This window comes from Erpetoichthys calabaricus, chromosome 4 (genome assembly GCF_900747795.2).
Source record: "Erpetoichthys calabaricus chromosome 4, fErpCal1.3, whole genome shotgun sequence".
NCBI lineage: Eukaryota > Metazoa > Chordata > Cladistia > Polypteriformes > Polypteridae > Erpetoichthys > Erpetoichthys calabaricus.
Genome location: NC_041397.2, coordinates 215,089,063 through 215,101,099, shown reverse-complemented (window position 1 = coordinate 215,101,099; position 12,037 = coordinate 215,089,063). Strand labels below are relative to the sequence as shown.

The following is a 12,037-nucleotide window of genomic DNA, read 5'->3' as shown; positions in this document are numbered from 1 at the left end:
AGTCAGCTGGAGCTGAGTGGCAGTAGAACAACAACATTTATTTATATAGCACATTTTCATACAAAAAGTAGCTCAAAGTGCTTTACATAATGAAGAGAAGAAAAATAAAAGACAAAATAAGAAATTAAAATAAGACAACATTAATTAACATAGAAAGGAGTAAGGTCCGATGGCCAGGGTGGACAGAAAAAACAAAAAAAAACTCCAGAAGGCTGGAGAAAAAAATAAAATCTGTAGGGGTTCCAGGCCACGAGACCGCCCAGTCCCCTTTGGGCATTCTACCTAACATAAATGAAATAGTCCTCTTTGTAGTTCGGGCTTTTCACGGAGTCACTTGATGCTGATGGTCATACAGACTTCTGGCTTTTAATCCATCCATCATTGTTGGAACATCATGGTGCTTTGGGTAGATGGTGGTGGTGCACGCCACCACCAACAGGACACCGGAAAAGGAAACAGAAGAGAGAGTAGGGGTTAGTACAGATTTTGAATGAATAGTTATTATAATGAATTAGATATACAGAGTATCAGGATTAAATTACAGTGAAGTTAAGAAGGCCATGTTAAAGTAATGTGTTTTCAGTAGTTTTTTAAAGTGCTCCACTGTATTAGCCTGGCGAATTCCTACTGGCAGGCTATTCCAGATTTTAGGTGCATAACAGCAGAAGGCCGCCTCACCACTTCTTTTAAGTTTTGCTCTTGGAATTCTAAGGAGACACTCAGTTGAGGATCTGAGGTTACGATTTGGAATATAAAGTGTCAGACATTCCGATATATAAGCCGGGGCGAGATTATTTAAAGCTTTATAAACCATAAGCAGAATTTTAAAGTCAATTCTGAATGACACAGGTAACCAGTGTAGTGACATCAAAACTGGAGAAATGTGTTTGGATTTTCTTTTCCTGGTAAGGATTCTAGCAGCTGCATTCTGCACTAGTTGCAAACGATTGATGTCTTTTTTGGGTAGTCCTGAGAGGAGTGCGTTACAGTAATCTAGCCGACTGAAAACAAACGCATGAACTAATTTCTCTGCATCTTTCGATGATATAAGAGGTATAACTTTTGCTATGTTTCTTAGGTGAAAAAATGCTGTCCTAGTGATCTGATTAATATGCGATTTAAAATTCAGATTACAATCAACGGTTACCCCTAAGCTTTTTACCTCCGATTTGACTTGAGAACTAACTACTGCACCAACTTACACTATATACATTATACATTTGTCTACATCTGTCCATTCATCTCAGTCTCTTTCTGTGAAACACGACGTATCATAGAATTAAAGTCTGAACACAAGAACAATATCGACAAATTAGCCGACCAATTACTAAAAAACAATGAAGAAGAGACTTTTAAGACTATTGGCCTATAGTTGCTTGAATCTGCCCTGTCACCCTTTTTATACAATGGGATGATATTTGCAATTTTCTAGTCCTTCAGAATCTTTCCAGTGCGCAGTGACTTCCTAAGAATATGTGTCAAGGGTTTATATATGTACTCGCTAGCCTCCTTAAGAACTCAAGGGTAAATATAATCAGGTCCTGGTGATTTGTTTGATTTTAGCTCATTTCATCTGAGAAGTACTTCTCCCTCTACAATTTCAAAATCCCTCAATACCTTCTTAATAGTCCTGTTTACCTCTGGGAGGTTATCCGCTTGCTCACTTGTGAAGACCTCAGAAAAATGTAAGTTTAGGGCATCTGCTATTCCATTGTCTGTATCTTTTAATTCCCCTTTACTATCCATGATGCACTTCACTTCCTCCTTGACTGTTCTTTTACTACTAAAATACTGAAAGAATCTCTTTGGGTCTTCTTTTACCTTATCTGCTATATTCCTCACCCAACTGTCTTTTAGCCTCCCAGATATCCTTCTTAATGGTTATGTAATATTATTGTGTGGCATGTTTTTCTTTGGCTCTCACCAAAAACTGTGGCATCCTCATTCCAGTAAAATGCCATCTTCAAATTTCAGATTTGAATGCAGGTGGTGATTATATACCATGGTTCTGCTTTTTGCAAGCTGAGATTGGTAATCATAAATAATTGTTCATTGCATATCTTGTTTCATATTTTCGCTTCATTTCATAAGATATATTAATTCCATATGTTAATAATCCATCCTTATATGACATACTGTATTAATAGTACACAATTGTCTCTTCATAGCAGGTTTTCATTTATGAGTGCACAATAAATTTTCACATAAACATCTTTCTAAAACTATCTGCAGCTATCAAAGGAATGCTTGAAAATTCTCTCCTGATCCTAAATGAATGCTAGGTAGAGTGAACTATGTGAACCTGTTTCTACATTTTAATTTTCACTCCAGTAGATTTTTCATGATCTTGTCCAAAACATAACTGTTTTGAGCTGTTATTCAGGTTTAACTACGGAGACATTTACACTCCCTCTCTTTAAATTTTGCCCTTTGTGCCTATGGGAAGTGAGCTCTTTCCCTAACATTCTTCTTAATTGTACACTCAAAGAGCCTCTGGGTATGATTTGGCTTTAAACACCTTCAGAGGGTGAACTCCAAAAAAACTCTGCAAACACTTCACATGTAAGGAATGGTTTTAATTTGGCTACAGAAACACCATGCTAAATCTCCCATTAGTAGTCTACGGTGTCACTGCACTCCTGAGCCTTCTGTTACATTAAAAGGCCCACATCTCTAACAGACAGTCTTCATAAAGGGAGTGCTCAGTTTCTCCTCCCCTGGATTATTCAAGCATGTGGTATAAGTCTTATTTAATATTTGAATTCTGTCTTTGTTTGGAATGTATTTTGTCACATTGTATGTGTTTGGAATATATTTTGTCACATTTTAAGTTAATGAACTGCTTTTGAAAGTTGGAGGTTCAGGTTTGGAGTTAGTTCAAAATAGTATTCTATACCACATTCTGTAATTTATTTATTTATCAATTTGAAGTGTTCATTTAATAGAACACTTTAAAGTACATCTATTTAAGTAATCATCTTTTGGCTAATGATTGTTGTGTGTAAAAATTATTTAAATATACTTGTGTGTGTAATGCAGTTCTATTACTTACTATTATAATTGATTTTTTGCTAATTTTTTTGATTTAATACATTTTCAAACCATGGCATAAATTTTATGTAACTGTTTAATTTTCTATGGAAGCTCTGAACTGCACAATGAAAAAACTTATGGTTAACCCTTATCTCGTATGTATGTGAAAATATCTTGTACGTATGGGGTACTTTATCATATATCATATTTTATCATATATTTTTATCATATTTTAAGAAAGCAAATCCATATTATAAACTTAATTGGAATAAAGGGTGTTCGTTTTTGCTCTATTTACTGTGTGTATATATATATATATATATATATATATATATATATATATATATATATATATATATATATATATATATATTTATATATGGCATTTTTCCAAAAAGCTATTCTGAATCAGGAAAACTACTATAATACCTTAAAATTATATATCGTGTTGAATGTGTATTTCTTTCAGAAAATCAAGAAACGACTCATTAAACGTTATGTGCTGAAAGCACAAATTGATAAAGAAAGTGATGAAGTCAATGAAGGTGAGTAATTATTTTTGCTAAAGAATCCTGATGTGCCCTTGCATAAGAACTTTGATGCAAACATTTCTAACCAAATTTGAAATGTAGCATGCTGCATATATTCTGCAGTTCTACATATATTTTGTTATTCTAGGAGAAGATGTAATATTGAACAGGACTCAACATTAACAGTTGCCAGGTTGCCACTGGTCACTGTTTTGAGGCAACTAGCAACCACTTTTTGGTCCCTGGTTCAGAAGAAGGTCAATCACTTTAGTGACGTACTGTTTTTTTTGGCTGTGGATCAGAAATGGACAGTTGTTTGCTCATTGTGCATTGCCTGGAAATCACTAGTTGGTATTACAGACAAAGTAAAATGCAAGCTGCATTTGTGTGCACTACACTTAGTGGCTTTCCTTTGTACGGATCAAGCAAGCTAAAAAAAAACAGTGTAGCAATTGGCCTTCATGCAACCGTGTGTGAGTCTAGTGTGTACCTAACAGGAATGTTAAAGCCTACCTTAGCTTAGAGAGATGAACATGAAGGACTGAAAAGTCCAAGTAGACATTGCTACAGACTAGAGAAAGGGGATGTGGTGTGGGCATGGTCATGTTAGTTGCTTGACTTCAGCTAATCACATATTTGATTTTTTGCTGTCAATCACTTTATCAGAGAATCAGTTATTATATTTTGCTGTAAATTACTTTTTCAAATTTTTGCAAATCATCAACAGGGGTTACTTCTGAATCATTTTCGGCAGGAGACACAGAGCCATTCTGAATTTGTTACAACAAGCAAAAGCAACCCATTTTGTTGGTGCTATATCATAAGATACAGTACACCTGGGGCTGCAGCACACCAGTGCCAATATCTTCTCCCATCAATTATACCACAGTTTTACCACAGTCATTTAAGTTTAGCAGATTAAAATAAAGATACAAAAAGTTTGGAAAAGTGTTGTTTACTGTTGCTAAGCAACATCTAAAGAAAATTAGGACATAGTGTTGAGAAGATAATTAGACATGTGCAAACTATAATTCAGTCAAATTAATCAAAATATTTTACTGTTGTTGTTTTCTTCGAAGTCCAAATAAACACTAACCTACATTTAACAAGGCACACTAAAGATATGCTATAAAGCTGTTAAAATTTTAAACTTTGAATAAATTACCAAAATAAAACCGGCACTTTTAAAATGTGCAAGTCTTAAAAATTAGTTTTACTAGCTTGATTTCTACTCATATAACATTTATGTGATATTCATAACTGCGGTGGGTTGGCACCCTGCCCGGGATTGGTTCCTGCCTTGTGCCCTGTGTTGGCTGGGATTGGCTCCAGCGGACCCCCGTGACCCTGTGTTCGGATTCAGCGGGTTGGAAAATGGATGAATGGATAATTTTCATAATATTCCATTGCACCCCCTTCTGCCTGCAAAACAGCATCTGTTCCTTGTTTGCTAAGGTGGATAAAATATTCTACAGGTATGCATGTCTATTCTCAATATGGCAACAGTTGTACTGAGTTTGTTGGCTTGGATCTTCTCTTAGCATAAAAATGATTACATTCCTCACAAACACCTGTACTAATGGTGAATGACTGTGCTGGTCTGGACATTTAACTTTTCCCTATACTTTTAAACTATATTTTTGCTTAAAACTGCATTTATACCCAATTATTTTTGTTGAAAATGGGACCTTAGAATGATAAGGTTCTAACAAGCGATTATGCTATTGACTAATTAATGCACTTTGTATTTAGTTGTGGGAGGTGGGGTGGCTTACCTCAAATTCTGGTATTATCAGTGTTGGAATAAAACATTTACATTGTTATTGTCCAAAATAATTTTAATTGTCAGGTGAACAGCATAACTTTGATGAGGACACTATTAGAAATCTTGTGGCATCACCATTGTGTCTACTAGCGTGCGTGCCATTTGTGACCATATTGTTAAATGGACCATATTGTTGTGAAATGGAAGCTCTGGTAAAGACTTAATTGTGACAGTGTTAATCTGTACATCAGTTGATTGCACCAACACTATGGAAGGGACAGGAAGCACTCAGTATTGGGACTAAGAAAGAAAGACTTTATTGAAAATTATTTGGAAAACATTGTGCAACGATGTCAAAAAAAGTATTTACAATTAACAATAATGGTGGTAAATGCAATGATCAATGAGTAAACTATACAAGTTGAAGAATTAAAACTGCAACATTTCCATTCCAATATTATATATATGTTATGTACTGTAAATACATGAAAAATGAAATACAAAGGAATACATTTATTGTACAATGTAGTTGTTGATGACATTTGTACCAAAACAAAAAATGCAGTTGACATCCATTGACTAAAAACTTAATTAGATTCAACTAGAGTAGATTGCACTCTATGTGTCCCTAAGGAGAAATTAATCTTTTCAGAAGCTCAAAAACACACACATACACATAAATGAACACTCAAACATGAAACCATATCAGACAAAAAGATATGCATTACTGTCGTCATTTCAAGGCACAAAATCTGAATTTGCAGAACTTTATTTAATCCCATTTGTTTATGTCAAACTTGTTGCATGTTATAATTTTATTTTGCATAAGCTAAATTAATGCAAACATAAGCCAAATTATAAAATAAAAATATAAAATTGTATATTAATTTTAAACTATAGTAAAACATTGAGAAAGTATAATGTGAACCATAGAAGTTTAAGAATAAGAAGTTTATGCAGAGTTTGTGCATAATTGAGTAAATGCATACTGTAAATACACCTGTGATAAATTAGTTTTCTGTGCTGGGTTTATTCTAATTCCCATAGTAGGTGGTGCCCATCTACAACCAGAGAAAATGCTAGTAAATGAAATAACATTTCACATATCACTATAATTGAGTTAATTAGCAAACTTTTTTCTTGAACAGTCTACTAAAAATAGAATGAAAGTGTTCAGATTATGTCCCCTCCAAGCTACCTTCAAAAGCTTAAATGTTTCAGAAACTGTCCTTTCGGTAAAGTTAACATGGTTCTAAACAGATGAACATTGTAACCTTTACATTCTTCAACCATCTTAGATCTTAAAATTCAAATCCTGTTGAGTATTGAGCTGATATTAGGTTGCCTTTATTTTTTGTCAGTAATAACACAGTAAGCACCATTACATCAGTTACTGAGGCACTTACATACAGTAGAAAATGTCAACAATGGAACATTTGTCAAAAGGGTTGTAAGTTACATATAAATCAGTATATAGACATACAGATATATGTTTCTAAAAAACAGCCAAACATGGTTAATGAAAGCGTAGACTTGACATTATCCATGATAGTTAACAATATTGTCAGGATCATGTTGGCTTAAAGATTACTGTTAGCCTCAATTAACAGGAAAAAACAGAACACACACCTCTGTGTGAAATTATAGTTCTGCAGTGCTGTCGCAAATGTTCATTCGCTTGTATAGGTGAGAATGAAGAATAAAATTGGGGATAACAAAAAAAGGCAGATGAAAATATTTAAAAGATAACACTTTGAACAGAATGTCTAGTATTTCTGATTGTGATATGATCTTTCTTTTAAAATAAGAATGCACAATAATGTTAAAACACTTGCCAATGTAAATAGGCATAAATTATTACATCAAAAATACTAAAAGCAAATGTGAAGTTCACAACAAAAATTTTTTATATTAAATAAAACCAAAGCTCAAACATAATTATGTAATTCACACTTATAAAAACTCACTGTGGGATGGGATGGTACTTCGCAATTGCAAATTTCAATCATTTTCATTTCGAGGCAAGCTTACCTGCATTCTCTAAAGTGACAAACTTTTAGTTTTATCGCATGGTGCAATGGTGTTTTAATAAAGAACCTCTGTGAGTAGGCAGAACTGCGAACCACAAACTTCAAATGGTTGATAGCTGGACGATTGAACATTCGATTGGTGTGCACTAGCAATAACATGATTTACTGAAGTTGTGCAACAAAAGTTGATGCCTTGGCAACCAGTTTTAAAAGTTAGTGTTGAGTCCTGTTGAAAAATATTTGAAAATGAAATTCACAGTGAATAAACTATGCACTTCCTACACTTTTCCATTCCTGATTCTGTTGTGTACTTTTTCACATTTCAAAAAGCATGTGAATTATTAGGGTGTCACAGTGGTGCAGTAGTTAATGCTGCTGCCTGAGAGCTCCAGAGTCTTACATTGGTATCTCAGTATGTGCACTGCCTGTGGACTCTTCAGGTTCTTCCCCTGTATTGTAATTGGTTTTTTTTTTGTTTGTTTGTTTTTTTTCTCCTGGGTTTATGATATTTCCTACCACAACACAAATGCGTAAAGTTTAAGTTAAATTATGACTTTAAATTGCCCCCACATGTGCATGTTTTTCTTTTCCTATTATCATGACAAAAAGTGTGTTGCTTAGAGCCTAAGATGAAAGAGATTCTGCACAAGAATAAGGGCAGAAGTTTTTTTTCAGACTTCTCTCCATCAATATTTCAAAAGAGAGCAATATACAATGGTAAGCATTAAATATGCACAATTATCTACTGCCACGTTTTATTAAAAAAAAAAAAAAAACAATATAACCAGTATTTGGTTTATTGATCACAACAGAAACAAAATAGCAAATACTTAAGGAAGCACAGGAAAAACATAAGTCCGATTTTAGCCCAACAAAGGCATGAGATGGATGTTTGGATTGCATATCACAGAAATAAATGCAGTTGGAGTAACATATATAAGGAATACTATGTTATACACATCCAAATGATTTTAAATTAGATTTTAACCAAATATTCTTGTATAAAATATAAAAGATACGGTTTGACAGGCCATGTATAGAAGAGCTGGGTAAACCTCAGAGATTTTTCTGGGAGTCAAGATACCAGCAGTTCTTTACAATGCAGGAATTTAGGAAAAACAATCTATCTAAACATTTCCTCGGGCTTCAGTTACAATGTTACCAAAGAAAACTAGAAATCTTTGGGAAGAATGAAAAAAACCATTCCATCTATAATTACACAAGACTGAATTGCCTCTTTTTAAAGGAAAGCAAATCCTACAAAAGCTTTGACAAAAGTTCAAATCAATATAGTTATTCAGTTACAAAGCTTCCTGAGGTCTTGCTGCCACAGGGTGATGGAAAAGGCTTTGTGAGCATGTGGTGCTTCTATCAGCCGCTTAGATGTTTCATTATGTCTGAGAGGCATTTTATGAATGGAGTTTTTTTGTGTAGAAATCAATTTGGCAAATGTCTATTGTCATTGTGACATTTCAATACCATCATTTTGTGTGGTCATGGCCATTTGTTTATGATCGCTATGACTGTTGCCAGTCACATGACAAGAGGGTTGCATGACATATATAATCACATCCCACTTGTAAAATGTAAGATGGTTATTTATATGGCTAAGTAAAAGTCTGTTTAGTTAGAAGTTTTGCAGGATTTCTATTGACTTTTGCTTGGTATTTTGGCTTTATGTTCTCTTTCATCACCTGGCGCTTGTGACAAATACTCTTTCTCTGTCATTTTTTTGTTAATGCAGATAATATTAGGTGTGAACTGATTTTGTAGCTCTCCAGATGGGTTTTGGAATAGAGTTGACATTTGAATGATATTAAATGTGGTAGTAATTCTATGTATTCTTAATTGTTCTGTATCATATTTACTGTAATTTTTATATAAAATTAATAAAAAAGAAATATCATTAAGGCTTTGTTAAGGTAAGGAAGAAGGTTCTTTCACTAAAATAACACAGGAGGTTTGAGAATGCTTACTGCATTTTATAAACTCTTTTTTCCACTCACGAACAGTTAAGAAGCTATTCATTTTATTATTATAAAGTGTTGTTTTCAGAAGGCAGATGTAGAATGCCTAAAAAGATTTACAAATGTATTATAAACAGTAGTGAAAAAAGCACAAAACCTTGAAATTTTTATGCAGAACAGAAGGCATCCTATATCATATTCTACAGAAAATAAATGTAAGGGACCACAGTTTGTTTGAATAAGCAAAGAAAGCTGTGGCTGCACTGGCCTGTCTAGACTGTCAGCTGTATTTTTGCATACTACATTAAGGAGCAGTGCATGCTATTGTCCATACCTGGCATAATAAATTATGGGATAGTATGAATATTCAGCACTTGTGCCTCAGGTTCTCAACCACAGGAAGAGTAATTTCTGAAGGTGGCAGTGTGGCTAACAACCACAACAGTCTACCAGCTACAGATTGGGAATTAGTTAGAAAGAATTGCCACATTTTCAATTTAGATAAATAGCTAACACATATTTCTCTATGGCGGCATGGTGGCGCAGTGGTAGCGCTGCTGCCTCGCAGTTAGGAGACCTGGGTTTGCTTCCTGGGTCCTCCCTGCGTGGAGTTTGCATGTTCTCCCTGTGTCTGCGTGGGTTTCCTCCGGGTGCTCCGGTTTCCTTCCACAGTCCAGAGACATGCAGGTTAGGTGGATTGGCGATTCTAAATTGGCCCTAGTGTGTGCTTGGTGTATGGGTGTGTTTGTGTGTGTCCTGTGGTGGGGTGGCATCCTGCTCGGGATTGTTTCCTGCCTTGTACCCTGTGTTGGCTGGGATTGGCTCCAGCAGACCCCCGTGACCCTGTGTTCAGATTCAGTGGGTTGGAAAATGAATGGATGGATGGGTATTTCTTTATGTACAGCTGTAACAGAAACATTACTAAGATAATTCTATGTTAAAGTCATGAATTTTGAGTCTGGATTTAAATCATAAGTCCACTGGGACATAGTGTGTACTTGCAGGCGGATGATTTTAAAATTTGAAGGCTCTAAATTTAAAGGCTTACAATATTAGTCTTATTTACTGCTGGAATTATAAAGAGGCCTACGTCTTCCAGTCACAAGTTACAGTCTTGAGTTAGGTAGTAATAATATTTCTTTGGTAATGGGGTCTTCATGTGTTTGAAAGTGAACTTTAAAATCAACTCTAAACATAACCAGCTTCCTCAGGACAGAGACTGTTGCACTGTCTTTCTTTTTTGCAAAATCTCTTACGTTTTTATATTTTAAGTTTGTGGTCACCTATTCATACCTACTGTATTTATCTGCTTTTTAATGTGCCTCATATACCAGGGCATTTTGAGATAACTGAGTTGTATTTTGCTTTGTAAAGCAAATTATTGACCTACTGTACCTGAATGGTGCTATATAAAACTAAATTTAACATTTCTTTTTCAGGAGAATTAAAAGAAATCAAACAAGATATTTCCAGTTTAAGGTATGAACTACTGGAAGAAAAATCCCGTAACACAGAAGATCTTGCTGAACTTATTAGACGGTTAGGGGAGAAATTATCAGTGGAGCCCAAACATCAGTGACAGATGGATATAGAGACTGGCATGTCAGATAAAAATGATTTAAGCCATATGTTCTTTGTTTACGCATATAAGGATCTGTTATACTCTGTTTTTTTTAAACATTTCCTCCTCTATTATTTTTGTTTTTTCACCTATTTCTCAGGCAAGGCACAAGCCTAAATGTGTTAAGTATTACACAAGTCTGATATGTGTATACAATTTTAGTTATAAATATTTAATGTATATATTATGTACAGTATATAATGCACACATTGTATTGTATACAAAGTATATATACTGTATGTTTATATGCATATACTACTGTTTAAAAGTTTGGAATAACAAAGGAATTATTTTTTTGAAAGAAATTAATAAATTGACACCTTTATTCATCAAGGTATCATTAAATTGATCAAAACATTTTAGAAAGATATTAATATTGTACAAATTACTGTTAATATTTATTTTATTATAATGTTTTATGATTTAATATTATAATGGGATTGGAGAATCCCATTAAACTCCATTTTGACCATTAATGCAGTCTACTAACAACATATTGTGCTACCTAATCCTTAATTAATCAAACTAAAATGCTAATTTATTGTTGAGTCACCTGAAAACCATTGTGCTATTTAACGTATTGTGCAAACAGCTACAAAATGTCTTTCAGTTCAAAGGTGTGCACAGCTGTCTTGAAAGAAAAAAGTAAGCTCGATGTATCCAGGATAGAAGTAGAAATGCCTGGTGCACAACTGTGAAAGAGGACAGATGCATCAGAACCTTTAATTTATGCATGGGTTAATTGCAGTGTACCCGAGATATTACCATGCTAGCAGTAGATCAAGACCAGACTACATAGAATGGTACTAAAAGACAATGATCATCAGGTCTGAGTGCTGTCTCCGTAAACAGCAGAACAAGATTATTACCAAGTGTAATGAAAACGCAACAAGTCTTGTTTTGACCTCATGTTTCTCCTCAGTTTGCTCAGCTGGCTGTCTGATTGCCAGTTACCAGTGGAGCACCGGAAATTAACCCCCTCTCAAATAACAATGCCCACTACACATTCCTCTCACTTTTAAAGGATAGAGCACAGGGAAAAAGTACATCCTCATGAAATTTTATTAAAAAATAATTGCAATTGATAAACT

At 34.4% G+C, this 12,037-nt stretch overlaps 1 protein-coding gene across 1 annotated transcript in view; it reads left to right on the top strand.

Moving 5' to 3' along the window:
• trpc6a (transient receptor potential cation channel, subfamily C, member 6a) overlaps positions 1–11,334 on the top strand; it is a 152,015-nt gene extending 140,681 nt beyond the window's left edge. Inside the window, exons 11-12 of the mRNA XM_028800286.2 lie at positions 3,503–3,578; positions 10,765–11,334. Coding sequence (XP_028656119.1) covers positions 3,503–3,578; positions 10,765–10,904 — 216 coding nt within the window. The 3' untranslated portion in view covers positions 10,905–11,334. The remainder of the gene's footprint in view (positions 1–3,502; positions 3,579–10,764) is intronic.
• The last annotated feature ends 703 nt before the right edge of the window (positions 11,335–12,037 follow it).